The 19,593-nt window shown below is 36.1% G+C and overlaps 1 protein-coding gene across 1 annotated transcript in view; it reads right to left on the bottom strand.

The window, feature by feature from the left end:
• Positions 1-1,072: 1,072 nt before the first annotated feature.
• The window catches only part of MEGF9 (multiple EGF-like-domains 9), a 90,075-nt gene continuing 71,554 nt past the window's right edge, over positions 1,073-19,593 (bottom strand). The window contains exons 3-6 of the mRNA XM_005879223.2: positions 13,915-14,054; positions 8,382-8,525; positions 7,574-7,843; positions 1,073-5,771 (exon numbers count right to left, since the gene is read on the bottom strand). Coding sequence (XP_005879285.1) covers positions 5,320-5,771; positions 7,574-7,843; positions 8,382-8,525; positions 13,915-14,054 — 1,006 coding nt within the window. The 3' untranslated portion in view covers positions 1,073-5,319. The remainder of the gene's footprint in view (positions 5,772-7,573; positions 7,844-8,381; positions 8,526-13,914; positions 14,055-19,593) is intronic.

Below are 19,593 nucleotides of genomic sequence, written 5' to 3'. Positions count from 1 at the left end.
AAAGAAAAACAGGGTTATAAAGTTTAAATATCAACAAGTGATGTTGAATAAACCAGTTGAAGTTTATAAACCTGTCAGCACAAAGAAAGGCCTTAGTTTTTCTTCTTTTTCAAATACCCCCTTGGGTCTCCAAATGGCATCCAATTAAACACCTCTAAACTATATCAAAATAGAGGATCTCCAAGGGTATTTTAAAATAATAAAAAGATGTACTCTCATTATCAGTTATCTAATAAACACACAGAACATGGTTGTAGCCCTTCAAATTTATACTAAAAGGAATCCAAAAGGAGCAAGTTTTTTTCCTCTAACATTTCCATGGAAATCCCAATGGATCTGAGGGGACAAGCAAAAGCACAAACAAGCCCTAGCCAGTTTGGCTCAGTGGATAGTTGGCCTGTGGACCGGAGAGTCCCAGGGTTCGATTCCAGTGAATGGCACATGCCAGGGTGAGGCTCAATCCCCAGTAGGGGGCATGAAGGAGGCAGCCAATCAATGATTCTGTCTCATCCTTGATGTTTCTATCTCTCTCTCCCTCTCCCTTCCTCTCTGAAATATATATAATTTTTAAAAAGCACAAACAAGAATATACGTTAACATATGGGTTTTCCCCCTCAGGGTGTGTTGTTTTGATTTGTTCTAAGAAGGGGAATTTTCTTCAATGTGGCACTTTTTCCCCAAGTGGAAAACATTCTTTTTAAAAATATATACTTTTCTTGATTTCAGAGAGAAAGGGAGAGGGAGAGAGAGATAGAAACATCAAGGATGAGAGAGAATCCTTGATCTGCTGCCTCCTGTATGTCCCACACTGGGAATTGAGCTCCAACCCGGACATGTGCCCTGACCGAGTATCCAACTGTGACCTCCTAGTTCATAGGTCAAAGCTCAACCACTGAGCAACACTCACCAGATGGAAGCATTCTTTAAAAGAAATTCTTAAAACAAAAAGCATAGTTAACAAGTGAATGGTTCAAGATTTTCATGACATGGTTTGAAAATAAATGATCTGTGACATATATCAAAGGACTTCCAACCACTGACCACATAAAAAAGTAAAACAAGAAGTCTACAATAGGTACAAATTATATACATTTATTTTTTAATAATTTTAAATAACACTCTTGTATAAATTCTTTTATATATTCAAATCATACACAAATTTAGAAATGCATCATGAAGCCTAGTACAACATAAGTATGAGAACACATTTTTAAAATTTGTGTTAGAATTTTAGTGACATAAATACAAGTTTAATGTTTCAGAAACATTCCCTAATTGCTTGGGCTGAAATTTAATGTATTACAGAGTGCTTGTGCCTAGCATTAAAATTTAACTTTAAATCGTTTAGTTTTTGCATTAACTTAAATCTGGAGCCCTGGGCTCACATTCCAGGGCTGCTGTCGCAGTTACTGCACGTAGGACAGATTCCCAAATGCTTTTGAAAAAGCATCATTCAGCCACTGACATTTTAATGATCCATAACCCGTAGTCCATTTGATATTTGACTTCTTCAGATGAATCAGCATGTTCTTCCTGCTTTTCCCCTTGGCATAGTCACGGCTCAGGGTTAAAGAGAAAACTTGCATTCATCTTCCATTATTACTCCCCTGCACACACCAAACTCATTTTAGCTCCCAAACTCCTTACTATCAAGATCATAACAGACCCAAGCTTCTTCATGGATGAGGCCAGAAATGCTTTCCTTACTCTAACAGGTTACATTGGGTTGCTTTTTACTTCTCTGAACTTTTGTCAGAGAGCTTTCCTTGAGATGCGTAAATTCAACTCCTATCCATATACTTCAAAATGTATGAACCAGGGAATGTTCATTACAAGTGGCGTTATGTTCCCCACATGTCCTACAAAAAAGTATAGGACCAAGGTAAATAATCTAATAACCCAATCCCAATTGAGGCTGTCAGGAGGAAGTACTGTTGTCAGGAGGAAGTAACTTTCTGCCTCCAAAATAACCAACTCATCTGACCAAAATGAAACCGGGGTCAGTGAGTGTTGCTTTAATGGTCAATATTCTTGGGAACATTGGGCTAGAAAGTAGTCATATAATTTGATGCTTTTATAAATCCTCTTCCCCCCAAATCTCCCATTCCATGTCTACTCTTTTATCCTCTCTTAAAATTCAGGTATCCCTAAGAGTAACACATTAAGTCCATAGGACCTTAGTATAAATGAGGTTTAGTTTTTATTATCATTTTTCTCTATAACTGGAGAAATTCTCAACAAAAGACCTCTGGGAGCTAGAGGATAGAGGTGAGGGAGGGGAGGGAATAAGGGAGGACAAACATACTTAACAACACTTAGAGCATCTAACTGTCAGAAATGTTGAAGTGCTTGTTAAAATGAATTAATGAAGATAAAAGCATTACTCAATAGCAGTATCTGTTATTTATCCATAAGATTCAACTAGCCTTATTTGAAAATAAACACATTTCTAATCTCTAGACAAAAACTCTTCTGGTACTAGTCTTTCTAAAGGACTGATGGTATCCTCGTGCTGAATGCCATAGTTCAAAGGATGGATCATGCCTTTAGAGAAATGAATATTGTGTAATGCATTCCATGCTAGTTTTCTAGTCTGATTTTGGTGGTAGATCACTTCATGATTGACTTAAATTTTAAAGCAAAATTATTTCCACCAGAAAAAAGAGGGGACATGAAATATTACTTAAAAATGTTTAAGTCCTTCATTTTATTCCATTGGGAAACATTAAAAACATGATCTAGGACTGTTCATAAGTTTTAAAGGTAAACATTCTTTGTGATTTGTTTTTGCAATTCCTTCTAAGGTCTGTTTCAAGGAATCTCTACATGGCCAGAATCTGGACTGTTTGCCTTTGGTTCATACCCCAATAAACACTCCTTTCTCTATTGGGTTAACTTCTGTTTCTCAAATGTTTATTTCTCACCATCATTAATCCCTGGCTTTGAGGGGTGGTAATCCAGGGAAAGGCAGGTAGGTATGCACTTTGCAAAATTCCTTCAAATGTGCAGTGCACAGTCTATACACACATTGTGTGGCAACTGCTTGGGAATGCAGGTTTTCGCTCCCCGTTTGGAAGGATTAATTCACTTTAATGAAGCACAAACAGGTATTTTTATTTTCTTCTCACCAATACTAGCTTCAGATAGTAATCTTCCTGTGTTCTTTCCACAAAGTCCTTCATAGGTGTATGGCCCTGGATGGCACCTTGTACTTAAAAAATTAGAAACATTCACAGATGGGACTCTTCTTTCCAGCCTTCTTGTGTCTGTGGTTAGGCAATTTCTGCATCAGCATGTAGTTGAAAGAATATGTGCTTCAAATTTAGGAGTCCTAATTCCAAGCATAATAGTGTGTAGCCTCGAACAAGACATTTAACCTCATCTATAAAATGGGGACAGCAATTACTTCCTCAGGGGGCTATTTTGAACAACAAAAGAAACACATATGCAAAGATGCTTTGCAAATGGCAAAGGGCTATAGAAATAACTTATTTTAATGTAATGTAACATAACATAATCTCTACTCTCATGAGCAATGGCCAAATATCCAGAGCACCTCAAGTTACCAGAAGTAGATTATCTGCCTTTACATCCTCCGAAGCATCATCTCCAAACCCTGAGAACTACTCAGTGGTGTCCTACAGAGGGATGGCCAAATTCCAGGTTTTCCTCTGGGGAAGCTGGCAAAGTTGTCAACTTAGATTTCCTAAGTCTAATAAGTCTTTACTCTTTTTTAACCACTTGGACAATTTTCTGTTCTGCTTAATAAATATCTATAGTTATCTTCTGCCTGCTTTTTCTAACTTTAATCCACAATCTGCCTATATCTTAACAGATGAGAGCAACAGTGATGGCCTCTGGAAAAAAACTGCCCCTAAAAACAAGGACTAACCATATCTACTCAACTACAGTACTACCCTCACCTAGACAAGAAGATAGAATTGTAGCCCTGCAGAGAGATGGTACATTCCTCATGGTATATGAGTGACAGGCTATGTTCAAATGTAGGAGATTTTTTTTTGAGCTGGGGAAGATAAATATAAATATTTCACAGGCATGAAAATGGAACGCCAAGTAATACGATGGCTTTTCTTTTGGAACTAAAATATTTATAATTCCTTTGGAAAACTATATTTTACATTAAAAAGCATTTTAATGAGGCTACGTTCCACATTAATCTATATAAAATATAGAGTGGCTAATGTCTAATTAGGTGTGTAGCTTGGAGAGTACAGCCTGTGTTCCAGCTAACAATCACTGACTTCAAAATCTATTGCTTGAATCTGTAAGTCAAAGAACACATAATTCTATGTTTAGAGTGAGAAAGGGAAAGAAAGATTAGAAACATTCAACCTTTTATAAATTTCAACGATGTCCATAGAGGGAATAAGAATGACTGATGCTCACCAGAGTCCCAGCTCTAGCAATATTGCCATCTATTTTACATTATTTTAACCAATCCCCGTATTTTCTTTTTACAACGCCATTAACTGCTGTACAAATACATTCTAGATGATAAAATATGACATGATTTTTTTACAAATAGATACAAATACAATGTTGACCAGATATGCTACATTAAATATATACACCTTATTTCTCTAGAGGCAGGAATATTCCTTATTTTTAGATAATTCATCATTTACACTGAGACCTTAAGGAGGACTATCAGTTCCCTGCTCCCAGATATTGCCTTCCTCTCTGTACCATTAGAAACTTATCTTGTGCCTTAATCCTATCATTGAGCAAGAATTCTGGAAGGAAAAATGAAACCCTTCTAAAGACCTTGTTGGGACTTTTCTGCTCCTATTTTAGAAACAATCAAGATTGTTTATTGTGATACAGCCCAGACATTAGCTTTTCCTCAATGATGTCTTTTAGTACAGTAAATGAATATCGTCCCTGAACCTCCTTTTAAAAAAAGTGTTTCAGGAATGGAGATGAAGTCTTCCAGTAGTCCTCTCCCCCTCCACATCCATCATCCTGTTTCCGCTGGTTGAGTGAACACTCCCCAAGAGTCTATCTGGAGGTCAATGCAATTAGGGCTGCACTATGGGGTTCAGCCTTTCTATACTCCCATGTGGTTTGTACAAAAATATACTTTACTTCAAGTCCTTATTGACAGTGACTGCTTCAAATCTTCATAGTAAACTAAAAGTAATAGGCTAAGTGCATTATGAATTTGTACCTGAAGACTTCGATGCACTATATGCCTTTGCTTTCTCAGCAAACTCTACCCAGGCTTTGTCATGCCCAGGGGCTGATGCTGTCTTAGTGAGCACTGTGGTCTAACAATTCAGGAGAACAGGTCTAAGCTCCTTAGGCTTTGTAATTATGCATGGATGTTGTCAGAGTCAGTTGCCCATTGGGAGCCACTTCATTGCCATCATCTTCCAACAATCCTGACACGTCTGCATTGGGAATGCTGTCATGGTAGCTGCTGAAACTGATATTGTCTTCTTTCAGCTCGATGGTCCAAAAGGGGGCATTGAGTTTCCGGTTTTGGTACTCCCGGTACATATATACAGCCCCCACAAATCCCATCAGCAGCACCACCACAATGATGATGACAGTCAAAATGATGATGTTAAATTGGGTCCATGAAACATCAGCTAAAGCTGACGTGCTGTTTTCAGCAGAGCTTACTGAAAAGATAGTTTGCAAGGTGGTGGGGGTAAATGTACTATTTATAACAGGGGTGGGCACTGATGTGGTCAAAGAGGCATTGGAAACCAAAATGGTAGAACCTTCAGGTGTTGGAACAATAACTTCTGAAAATAAAAACAGAGAATGAAATGTAAAAGACAAAATTATCTAGTTTTAAGAAACAATAAAAGAAATACATGGGAGTGGAAGTTGATATGGCATGTTGACATGATAGTCTTCTTTAAGGTCATGCAAGTTAAAAATAACTTTTAGAGAAATATAGTGAAAAGAATCAAGATTTAGAAAGCCTGATTATTATATGCATGGCTAATATTTAAAATGTATAATATCTATATTAAAATCTTTGGGGAAATCCTAATGTTGGAATTTTCAATCTTTCTTTACTCTTGGATAGATTCATACAAATTCCTACAAAGACAGTAAATATGTCACTACTGAGTTCTAAATCACTTGGTTAAAAGTGACAGGGATAGATGACAATCATTTGAACTACAATAAGTTCAGCATGTCTGATGGCATTTCATAAGGGCAAACTTCTGTTCAAAGGAGACAAAAACGAAATAGGGGGGAAAACTGTATTTCTAGTTACTTCTGAATAACACAATTTAAATGTCCAAAGTTAATGTCAGTCAAGAGAAAAAAGAAACTTCCTTTAATTTCATGTGTAGTAATTCTTTCTTGTGTAGATTTTAGCTATTTTATAATTAACATACTACACTTTGTACTTCTAATGTAGTATAGCTCAGTGGAAATACCAAAGGCTCTAGAATTAAGTAGAAGTGTGTGGTTATAGGTAAGTCAGTTAATCTTTTTAAAACTGAGATTCCTTATCTATAAATGGGAATAATAATATCTACTTTGCAAAGTTATTGGGAAAGATTAAATGAGATAACATACTATATAACATTGTTATTTTTTAATGTTTACAGTGCTTGGCACATAGTAGTCATTCAACAAAATAATTACTTTTATCTTTATAATTCATCACCATAATCATCCACATCAATTTATCCTAAAAAGAGGCATGTTTTACATTATTTAATAACTAATAATCACCACAGTCCTGACAGCTAACTGTAGACAAGGTATGCCTCCAAGTGGGAAAGAGAAATGAGTGACAGGATCTCCAGGCTAGTGCTGAGGTTCAATCTGAGTTTCATAGCCTGGATCACAAGAGAATAAGGATATCAAGAAAATGGCAGAAGGACAACCCTTGCCACAGGCTAAGTGTCCATCAGCCCAAAATTCAACATCTGTCAGAATATCAAAGGGTAGTTTGTAGAAGAACGTGGTCTAATCTCTCTGTGACCTAGTAAAGACTAAATATTTTTAACTCATCCTGAATTTCTAATCATTAATTTGTATCTAAACTTTCCTGAACCTCCCTATAAGAAACATTTTGCCACTTGAGTAACCTTTTCTTTTAAAAATCAAAAGGAATATTATTACTATTTCCTCTATTACACATGGGAAAACATAGGCCCAAAGTTAGGATAGATGCTAAAACAAACTCATTTTTCTCAGCTGGAACTTCTAACCAGATTAGAAGTCCCTATTTAAAAAGACCTTTGTTGATCACTGGAGGTGATGAGAATACAGGAAGCAAAGGATAAAAAAAAATGATTGGACTTTTAAATTATTAACATAAAAATAAAAGTAGATGAATAGAAAATGTGAAAACACTGCAATGACTTGGTCTTGGTCCTCAAATTTCTGGAGTTGATTTTGGAGTATCAGGAGAGCAGCAGGAATGGAAGGAATTCTCTTTAGGCAAATATCTATCAAAATCTATTTCCAGAAAACTCCTCTTGTGGGATTAGAAGGTTTTATAAAGCAAAAGGTAGCTGTCCTGAAATTTTCAATGCTAGGCTTAGATATTAAATTTACAACTTTAGGTGAAGTTTACCTTTCTTGATGCAATTTTCTTCCAGGTCTCGAACATAACCTTCTAGGCAGTTCTCACACAAAAACCCAGTGGTGTTATGGAGGCAGTTGATGCACTCTCCATTCTCCGGCTTGCAAATCTTTGGAGTTTTAATTGGGTCCACGTGGCCATGACATTGGCACTTCATACAGATGCTGTCATAATTGTAATAGCCATTTTCACATTTATTGCAGTTCTGGCCTGTGTAACCCTCTTTACACTGGACACATTTAGGTTCCAATTCACCCAATTCTAAAACAGAGAGAACACCAAAATAATTTAGTCCAGTCTCAAGCTCCAATTGAAAATGCAAAACAATTACTAGTTCTCAAAACGGGTTATAAGCTTTCCCTACTACCTCCTCTCAAACTTAAGAGACACATGGAATCAAACTAAAAATCTACACAATTATTTATTAATTGTCCAATTTATTGTGAGAATGATGGGGCCACAGAGAACCCATTTAGTAGAGAACAAAAGAAATATGCTTACATAAGAAGTCTAAATAATTACAGTGAATAGGCACTCAATTTTTTTTTATCCCTTCCTCTTTAGTCATGATAGATTAAATAAAACATGCTTTTAACAAAAACTTCCTCATCCCTCTCTCAAGTCTCATTTCACATATGTATTTGGATTTGACTGCAAATTACTTGAAAGGAAATTTTTGCTGTTTTTATAACTCCCTTTCACCTGCAGCACCCAGAACTTTATGAACACATTTTATACCTATTGATAACTGATTCACTCTTTTTGCTTCTAAAAATAAAGATTTAGAGAAAGGCCTTACCTATGATACAACTGCCTGTAGATGTCACTGCTGAACAAGGGCAGCGAAAACATCCTTTAGTGGCATTGGGACTCTGGTAAAATCCTTCTTTGCATTCTTCACAGTGGTCCCCTTTGCTGTTTCCCCGGCAGTTTAAACAAGCACCTAAAAGAAGTAAATTATTTTAAGAAGTTAAAGATTTACTGTGATAGCACAGTAACTTTATATAAATCATACCTGCAACCAAAATATCTCAAGAGATAACAAGAAAAAGTTATCCAATAGAGATTGGACAGAGGTCAGTTTCTACCCCATCTTACTTCTACATTGGCCAGGTCTGCAAGTTTGCTGCCCCCTACCAGATTGTAAACTCTTTAGGGAAAGGTGATGAGAGTTGCAATAAGCCAGTGATGGCGAACCTTTTGAGCTCGGCATGTCAGCATTTTGAAAAACCCTAACTTAACTCTGGTGCCGTGTCACATATAGAAAATTTTTGATATTTGCAACCATAGTAAAACAAAGATTTATATTTTTGATATTTATTTTATATATTTAAATGCCATTTAACAAAGAAAAATCAACCAAAAAATGAGTTCGCGTGTCACCTCTGACACGCGTGTCATAGGTTCACCATCACTGCAATAAGCCCTTGTTGATTAACTACATACTGAAAGTAGGCTAGCTATTTATAAAGAAAAAATAAAAACAATCTAAAAATCATTGAAAGAAAATAGATAAAACTATACTATTTGAATCACTGGGATACTGAATTAAATAAGTGAACTAAACCTATATGTTATGAACATGAATAAATCTTAAAAATAATGTCGATTGAAAAAGCAAATTGCAGAATGATATATATGGAAGGGGAGTACTTACTTTTTTTGTTTAAGTGTTTTTATTGCTTTCAGAGAGAGGAAGGGAGAGGGAAAGAGAGACAGAAACATCAATGATAAGAATCATCGATCAGCTGCCTCCTGCATGCCCCCCACCAGGGATGGAGCCCAAAACCAGGTCATGTGCCCTGACCAGGAATTGAACAGTGACCTCCTGGTTCATGGGTCAATGCTCAACCACTGACTGAGCCACGCTAGCCAGGCTGAACTTCTTCAACTTTGATTATTTTTATTGTTATTGTCATTAGGAGAGATGGTTCCTTTCTCACTAAACTCAGAGACAAAATTTTGAAAACATACATTGCCACATGCAAAAAGACTTTTCCTCGTTTATTTCACCATTTCATAGTTTATATATAAACCTGTCAAAAATATAGCAAGTACTGATCATGTCTACAGGGCAGAAGGCAAACTTTAACCTGTCAAACAGAAAGAAGGCCAACCTTATATGAACAAGAAAGAGAGTACCAAGAGATAAGGTGAAAGAGAAAGGCAGGGCCCCCTGTTAAGTCACGGAGCACCAGGTCGGCGAGGTGGCCAAGGGCTGAGCGGGTTCTTGGGGCTCCCAGAGGCCTCCTCTAGCATCTACGTCCATACCACTCTGAAAGCTCCCGATCTCGTCTGATCTCCGAAACTAAGCAGGGTCGGGCGTGGACTTGAGTGGACTTGGATGCGAGACCGCCTGGGAATCCCGGGTGTTGTATGCTTTTTTTTTTTTTTGTGCGCGCGCCCCCATCCTCCCTTTGGGGTGTGTGTGTGTGGGGGGGGACCCCTCCCAGGGGCTACTCTGGGAACCGACCCCACCCCAAATCAGGGAATGGTGTCTCCCACCTTACAGACAGCACCCCTGGATTGGAGAGGGCGTGTCTGTTACATGTTTGAATTTTATTCCAAGAGGCCTTAAGCATGGGAATGACATTATCTGGTTGTTAGGTGGAGACTGGACTGTGGTAGGGTGAGGGTTAGGGGATGAGAGAACAGAAGAAGAGGCAGAGATCAGATGAGTGTCAAAGTAGTTCAGAGAGAGGACAGTGGCTTAGACAAGGATGACGGCAGTGATCATGAACAGTGGTCAGACTCTGGGTTTTATGTTGAATGTCAAGCTAAGAGAACTTGCTGATGGATTGGATATTTGCAGTAGGAAAAGAAATAAACAAAATATAACTCCTAGGCTTTTGGACTCAGCAACTGGGTGAATGGTGCCAGTCACCAAAATGAAGAACACTAAGAGTAAAGCAGATTGACTTATAGGGTAAAATAGATTTTTTTGGATTTGTTAGGATTATGATGCCAATTAAAGCCTTCAAGTAGAAATGTCAAAAGTATTGTTAGATCTTTGAGTGTGAAGATCAAGGAAGAAATGTAAATCTGGTCATCAGCACATGTGTAGATGACATTTAAATTAAATCCAGGGGACTGAATGAGATCATTTAGAGAGCATATAAATGGAAAAGATAAGAATGCCAAGGGCTGAGCTCTGAGGCACTCCAGTGCTTACAGTGGAACAGAGGAAGATGTAGCAGAGCCAACTGCGGATGGGGAAAAAGAGCCCGAAAAGTGTGATATCCTAAAGTGAAGAAAGTCATTGAGGAGTGAAGGAGTGTTCAACTCAGTCAAGCTGCCATGGAACACTATGAATACATGAAGGAGCTGAATTCTTAAAAAGCACATAATATGAACAGAAAGTTCTAGTTTAAAAAATAGTCCCCCCACCTCCATTTTAAGGAAAACATGTGCTCAATAAAGAAAATCTAGAAAAATATAGAATAGAAAGACAAAATAATTACCCAAAGAACTGTGTCAGTAAGATTTTGAAAGGTTACTTGACATCTCCATATATAGAGGTTTGGATTTTGCTTTTTAAATAATCTAAATGTATCCCACATGTCATTTTTTATACCCTGCTTCTTTCACTCTCATGTTGTTATATATCATTCTTTAAAACATTTTAATGACATAATAACAGTTTCCATTTATTGATTGCTTATAATGAGCCAGGCACTGTATTAAGAGTTTTATAAGTATACTAGAGGCCCGATGCACGAAATTCGTGCAAGGGGCTCAGCTCTCACAGCCCCGGCTGCCTTGGCCAGCCCTCGTAGCCCCGGCTTCGTCCAGAAGGTCGTCTGGACAGTTGTTCTGCTGTTTGGTCTAATTAGCATATTAGCTCTTTATTAAATAGGATTACATTGAATCTTCACAACCCATGAAGCAGTTACTGTCATTATCCCAAATTTCTAGATTAAAAAAAAAAAAAACAGGCTAAGAAACTTGCACAGGTAGATTTCACTTTCTGTGCTCTTAACCATGTATTGCCTAGATAACATAATTTGCTTCATTCCCTGTTAGAAATAGGATGGTCTTGCCCTAACTGGTTTGGCTCAGTGGATAGAGCGTCGGCCTGCGGACTGAAGGGTCCCAGGTTTGATTCCGGTCAAGGGCATGTACCTTGGTTGCGGGCACATCCCCACTGGGGGGTGTGCAGGAGGCAGCTGACTGATGTTTCTCTCTCATTGATGTTTCTAGCTCTCTATCCTTCTCCCTTCCTCTCTGTAAAAAAATCAATAAAATATATTTTTTTTAAAAAAGAAATAGGATGGTCTAATTTTTTAGAATTATAACTACCACTTTGATGAACATCTTTGAACATAAAGTTTTTTATGAATTTAGAATTATTTTCTTAGAATAGATTCCTAGAAACAGAATTACTGAATCAAGAAAGAATTTTTAAGACTTCTGATACACATTGTCAAACTGCTTTCCAAATTTTCCCCCAATATATCTTATCACAAAAAGGTTACTTTAAAGTCTACTTCAATATAAAACACAAGGTATAGAAAAAGACACTAGAGTGAGGAAAAATAAAGACTATGAAAACATCATAAGTGGCCACCAGAGGGCAACCATAACACAGCACTCCAGAAAAAAATCTCATTTTAGACGAAAGACTAATTTTATATTAAGCTTACAGTTTTAAATCAAGTATTGGCGATCCTTCACATTGGATTCCATTTGTATTATATTTCAAAACAGAGAAATCATTTATTTCTCTTATTACTAACTGCTTTTAGAAATCATAACCATGAAAAGGATTTCTTTTGCCTTAAATTATCTTCAGAGCAAGGACAGGTTGGAATTTACTTAACATTAAAGACAGCTAGCTTATTGCTGCAAGGAAAATAAAAAGTTACAACCAGCAATGTGGACTGTTTCCTGGTCCCGCAAAAGATCTAGGGAGCAATTTAAATCAAGTCAGCATGATAAAGCATTTCTGCCATTACCCAGGATTGGAACTCATGTATTGTATGCATTTCCATTTACTTGTTCATTTATTTTTAAAAAACGTTAGTGAGTACTTACTATGTGCCAAGTTACATGCTAAAGATAGTGTACAATGGTGAACAAAACTGATGTGGAACTTACAATGTAGTGACTAAGCCATATGTGACTCATAATCACAAATAAATATACAATTATGAACTGTGATAAGTGCTATCAAAAAATACAAGTGTGTATAAATGGGAATTGTCATTTATCCTGGAGCATCAGGAACTGCTTTCTAATGCAGTTACCTTTAACCAAAGGCCTGAAGGCAGGATATGATTTATTAAGGTAAAGGGTCCAGGGTTGGGGATAGAGGTGTATTAGAAAGGCCATTCTAAGCATCCTGAATTTTTGTTGGGGAAAAGATTTCAAAATTAAAGACCAGAAATATTCATTGTCTTTAGTTTTTTAATACTTTAAGTTTGCCTAAATGTGGTTTTCTTGTTCTTATACTGCCTAGGAGCCTGGCCAGCGTGGCTCACTGGTTGAGCGTCGACCCATGAACTATGAGGTCATAGTTCGATTCCCAATCCAATCAGAAATTGAGATGGGTTGAGGATGATCCACAATCTCAGTATAAGTCAGTTCACCAATGGTTCATCACAATTCTTGGTCGTGGCCCTCTAAGACTTTGAATTGAGAACCTATCAGGCCTGAGTCTTCTCTACCCTGGAAGACTGCAACAGATACAGCACGTCCCATCAGGTGCTACTCGCACCTTCAAAATCTGGCAATGTCTTGAGAGAGAGATGGCTGTATGTTATAGCCAGTCCTCTTTAAAGAGATTTTTGTCTCCTAAGCACTACAAGACTGAGAGATTTATTTCTACCTTTTGGGCTAGCCTTCCATCTCCTACACAGTCAGCTAAGGTCCTAAGAGAAAAATGGCCTTGTGTTTAGAGCTCCTCTAGTTTCCAATCCATCACACAAGCCCCAAATGACTGCCAAAATCTCTTCTTGTGTCTCTTTCCTCAAAAAGCATTCCTTTGCTTGGGCTAACCTCTGTTCCTTAGCCTTTGCCCAGAATCAGCAAATGTCCCCTGGAAAGGAAATGGCTATGATCATCAGCTCACGTAGAAAGAGTTCTACACTTTCTGGAATTTTAGTTCATATCATCCTCTTTGTTTCCACAGCTCTCCAACCAATAAGATTTTTGAAATTTATTTGTATGGGTTTTTTTCAAGTTTTTGTTGCAGGAGTTTGGCTTGCTATACATCCCACTTAAAGGAGAAAGACCCTTACAAACTATTTAGAAAGAATCAACCTATAGATGAAGGACCTCAAAATAAAAAGAACAATGGACTGATTAAAAAAAGATACGGAAAGTGTGTGTACCTGTGAGGGCATCACAACTGGTAGATCGATTATTGCATTGGCAGGGCAAGCAGCCACTCCTACTAAAGCCATAATATCCATCTTGGCATCGATCACATGCAGAGCCGGTGACACCCACTTTACACTGGCATTTCCCAGAACTGCAAATAAAAGCAAAGACAATAAGCAAAGTAAATCAGTTTAAAATTGTGTTGCTAACATCCCATCATACGAGGATCTTAATGTAGAAATTATTTCAACTAGAAGTATTGGCCTTGTGTTTAGGGCTCTTCTAAATAGTATGACTTTTGGCTGTACCCCACATGTTTTTCCATAAATATTCAATTAACATAGTACTAATACTAATAATTTGTGACAACTTAATCCTCTATATTTAGGTAGCTTAAAATAAATGATAAAGGAGCCATGAAGAATATAAGTCCCAGAGCTTAGAAATCGTTGTTCATTAAGTACTGGGGCATAGAACTGATACTACTGCTACATCTCATTCCTAAATCATTCCACAGTTCCACCAGCATCCACACTGCCCAATCTGGAGATGAAAAGAAAAACTACCTAGCCTTCACCCAACCCTAGCTTCTGGATGAAGAATATGAAGACCAGGATCTTAATGAAAGTATCAACTAATATCCATTTAGATGCTGGAAACTTGATATAATTTTCTACTTTAGGTACAGGCTATATTAAAATATATCTGGTAATTTAACTGGAATTCACAGTTATGTAAAATGACTATATGGTGACATCTATCACTTTCTGGGTTAAATCCATATAAAAATTATAGATTATCAAACCCAAAGGTCTAAAAATCGAAAGAAAAATAGTTTATTTAGTATCCCAACTCTTCCTATTAATCTATTTACTTTTTCTTAGATGACCATTACATTAATATCACCTCTTTCCAATCAGTGAAACTTAAACCTCTGCTGTCATTTTCAAGTCCTCTCGTTCTTACAATCACTCACTCAAATCCAGTATTTCACTAATTTATGTCAAATTTTCTTTCAAAATATCTCTTGGTATTGTTATTTCCTCTACAAACATTTATCTTAGAATGTCTTTCCTTCTCCACCTCTCAAAAATTTCCTGCTATCAGGCTCATCTTTTTCTATGCAACTTTTCTCCAAAGAGATCTTTTGGCTTCCTGACTTCACATTCTCTGCACCATAAATGTTAACCTTAACTATGGTCTGTTCTATATTCATTCATATATATATATATATATATATATATCTTGCTTCTCTAATTACATTGTTAAAGACCTGAGGCAAAGACTGTATCATGCAGGGTTTTTTTTATTATCCTCAAGACATAGCAGAAGCCTATGGATAGTGTACTATAACTATTTTCATTTCATACATCTTACTTGGTAAGTTTTCTGAGTCCAGGGACTGTGCTTAGCCATCTTAATATCCTCAGAGTCTAGTACAGTACCTAGTTTGTTGTAGGCACCTAATATATACTTGACAAATAAATGGACAATAAATACACAAACTGAATTTTAGAGCTAAGTACTGTAAGGGAAAAAGGTGAAGGGCTACACTAGTTACCCTTCAGAACAGCTAAGATTCTTCCCTTTTTTTCCAACAGTATAACCCTTCGTTATGTGCTCATTCTGTATCTCAAATTTTTAGGCTGCATCTGAGTAGATTCTGGCACCAGTGATATTGAATGGGAGACAATCCAAGGTAGAACTGCTTCTCAATATAATTTTTTTAGAAATTCAGCTCCTAATAATGAGTCCCATGGTGTTGTTAGTTTTAGTTCAGGAGCCCAAGCTCAGATTGTTAGTACTTACACTTATCATCAGTTAAAGTAATCCCCTACTATTTCCCATATTCCTATTTCTGTAGTAAAAACGGAAGTTCTAAATTTGAGAGTTATTGGAACTTTGGGTTAAACTTTGCAGAATGGAAGTAAAGCAACTTTCAACTCTGTGTATTCTACTTGTAGCATACAAACCTAAGAATTATCGTTGTATGTGAGATAATATATAAATAAATAGAAGCCTGGCTTCCAAAAAGGAGTAGAAAAACAGATCTACATGGAATGTTTTTTAGGGTTTTCCTCAAACAAAACCAGTCCAGAAGGGAAAGAAAGCCAGGCTTCTATTTATAACAGATCTTAAAGTCTTGTATCCTGAGAAGTAACCTATCAACATCTTTCTATCTTAAAGCTGCCTAGTATATTGGATTGGTTATTCAATTTCTTGACTAACAAATAATTTACAGAAAATGTAAAATGGAAGCATCTGAAAGCAGGCGTGATGATTATGATGATGATAAAAACAATGAGCCATCGTTCATTGAGGGACTGTCAATTATATATTCTCTCTAATCCTCAAAATAACTCTACTAGGTGAAGGTCATAATCCTATTGAGGAAATGCAGACAATTTAAAATTATTGTCCACACCTAGCAATTATTTATACAAAGATAGACTATCCCCCTATACCATGCTACTTATCCTTCCCTAAGTTTGACTCTAAATTTCTACAAGAAATTTGCCTGCCAAGCAACTTGACACCCCTTGAGTATCAAGCTTCATTATGTAGATTCCAAGCACCACAATTCACCATTTATTTAAGTTCTAATCCCAGTGAGCTGTTTCTACCTTACCCAGGATAAACCTCCATCTCTCTTCTCACTGCCAGTGAATTTTAGGACTTCCTAAACAAAAGCTAAGAGGTCTTAATGCTTGAAGAGAAACTGCCTAGCAAAGTCCAAGGTTCTCAGAAGATAAATCCCAAAAATTGTGATGCTTAGTTAAAGCTTAATTAAAATTAAAATTTGTACTGATCATATTATAGAAGATGAGCATTGTTTTTAAAATACTATAGAAATTGATTATTAACAACCATATCTCTTAAGTAACTTTTCAAAAAATTTAAAGAGAAAAGAAACACCTCCCACATATATATATGTATGTGTGTGTATATAGATATAGATATAGATATAGATGATATAGATATAGATATAGATATAGATATAGATACAGTCTCACACAAAACTATCCCAAGTTACTTAAAGATCTAGTAACATAAATGTGTGTTCATCAAAATGAACTTCAGGAATATCTTATGACTCAACAAGAAGCAACCAGTCAACTTAAGTCTTGCTATATTGTCAGAAAATTATAAAGGATATAATGTACCTTTCAGAGAATGGCTAACAACAGTTCACTAGTTCACTAGCCAAATTCCAAAGCTTTTAAAACATTAACTAAAATAAGCTTGCTTCTCATTTCTCTACAGATATTAGATTATTCAGTATATAGAAGAATAGTTATTTTTAATGACAGTGTTTGCCCAATCCACCACCTATAAGAAAAAGGTTTTATTCTTAGAATACCTAATAATATATTAATAATTAATATTGTTAATTAATAATATATTACTACTATAAGGTACAGCCAGTGTTCTCAAAGCAGATGCTATTCTTTTAAGTGGATTTTCCTTTTGTAGTTCTGCTCTGGGCACTCGGAAGACTAATTTAAGTAGGCATCTTTCTCCCTGGAGTATATGCTCCTTAGCTGATGATTTTTAAAAAAATCCATGAATGGCTTTAAGAATCTTGATAAAGCAGTTAACTAGTCTAGACACTATGCTTCACTTTTCTTGGGTAGATTTCAGAACAACAGGAAAGGAGATGCTTTTTTCTCTCTTTTTAACAAAATATACAGAATGGAGTGGGGAAGTTTAATTGTGAGGCTGCTCTAGTAGGCTTTTCCACCATGCTACTCATGGCCCATGGCCAAGCTCTGCATGTATAAGAATTAAATCACTCAGCAAATATAAAGCTTTCCCTGTGTGACTTCTTTTATAGAATAAAGCCTTTACAACACCCCCTTTCATGGTATCCCTCTGTTAAAAATTGCTGAATGCTTTTTGAAGCAAAGGTCAATGGTATAAATGCAAAGAAGAAAAAAAAGTGGGTCTGTTAACAAACCACTTATGCTTATCCATAGGTTTGAAATGAAAGAACCAAAGACTCACATATTCATACCTAGAGAATAAGAGCAAACTAGAATTTGAATAGAAGTCAGAAATCTATACTACTGAAATAAACTAACAAAGAATTTAAGATAGAATTGCTCATCTGATGTCACTCTTTATAGATATGAGTTATCTGCTAGTAAAGTATAACATGGTATAGAGAATTATATCAGGAAAAAAAGAATATATATATAATTAATTTTAAAGTAAGCACAAGCATTGTGGAACTAAGCTGCACTAAGTATAACTACAAATATACTACACATATCTTACACTATCCCAAATGGAATTCTCAGATTTTCTTATGGTGTAAGTGCTTAGAGACTTTATCACAGTGATAGGTATGAGCAACTATTACAAGGTTTGAACACTTAAAAATGATTTCTTAATATGTAAACAAGTAATGTTTTCTGAAATGAAATTATTAATATTTCAAAAGGAAATTCAATGGTGTATCATCTCAAGATAGGGTACATATTTATATCATACAAGCATTAACCAAAATGCCCTTTTAAAGGTTTTGTTTTGTTTAAGATGAATGGGTGGAGAATCTTCAGAATTTCCATTGTTTTATCATCACACTGGCTAGGGTGGGAAGGGTGGGACACAGGAAGGGAGGTATCAGGGTCTATGGAAAATTCATAGCCTAAGGAGATAGGGAGAGCAAATTTCAGTTCTGCTAGTAACTAGCTGGGACCAAGTATTTATTCCATCTTGGATTCAGCATTCTCATTTGTAAAATGAAGGCAGTTATACCAAACTCTGTATGATTATTGTGAGAATTAAAGATTGCATATTGCATATGTCTGGCACATAATCAGTACTATAAAAAATGAAAGGAATATGAGGATAATAACAATGTCCTAGAGCTTGAATTTTTTTCCTGAGAATTGTAAGGAGAATGGGTTGGATCTCTAGTAGGCAAAGATAGACTAAGTTATTTACTTTTCAAATTCTGTTAACTAACTTAGAAAAATTGAAAGAATTTATATGGTAATTACTAGATTGAAGCCAATGTGGGTAGGAAAAGAAAGCATATTATTAAACACATGGTAGAAAAGGTTTTGGGGAAGAGAATTAAAAATTGAGAAGGGCAAGGATCAGCAACTCCTACATTAGGCAGGACCAAAGCCAGGGAGACCTGATGTGCTTTTGTACCAACTAGCTAAATGATTTAACTTTTTTTTTTAAATTGTCATATGTCTTGGCATGTTTTGTTATAAAAAAAAACATTGTCTATTTTCTTCCTAATATTTACAAGCTATAAAATGTATGTATGGCATTCCTTTAGCTATCATGTTATTAATTTTAACTCAAGCAGTCACAAAATAACCAAAGATACAGTTCTAATTAGGGGAAATTAATTTATTAAGAAGCTTTGCTTTTCCTCTTTCCTCCTTCCTCAGACAGTTTACATATTGGCAGTCTGACAAAGAACGAGAAATAGAAAAAATAGATAATCAAATGCATCAATTATTTTCTCCCTCTTTTTAAATAAATAAGTAAATTTAGTTTAGGGAGAGACTGAAAGTACTGAAATTAGAGGCTGAAATTATCAGTAAATTGTGGATTACAAGCGCTCTCAATAATTTATTTATTTATTTATTTATTTTTAATTAAATCTTTATTGTTCAGGTTACATTTGTTCCTCTTTTTTTCCCCCCATAACTCCCCTCCTCCCAGTT

This window comes from Myotis brandtii, unplaced genomic scaffold, assembly GCF_000412655.1.
Source record: "Myotis brandtii unplaced genomic scaffold, ASM41265v1 scaffold589, whole genome shotgun sequence".
In the NCBI taxonomy this organism is placed as follows: Eukaryota; Metazoa; Chordata; class Mammalia; order Chiroptera; family Vespertilionidae; genus Myotis; species Myotis brandtii.
This window is presented reverse-complemented; position numbering and strand designations above follow the sequence as displayed.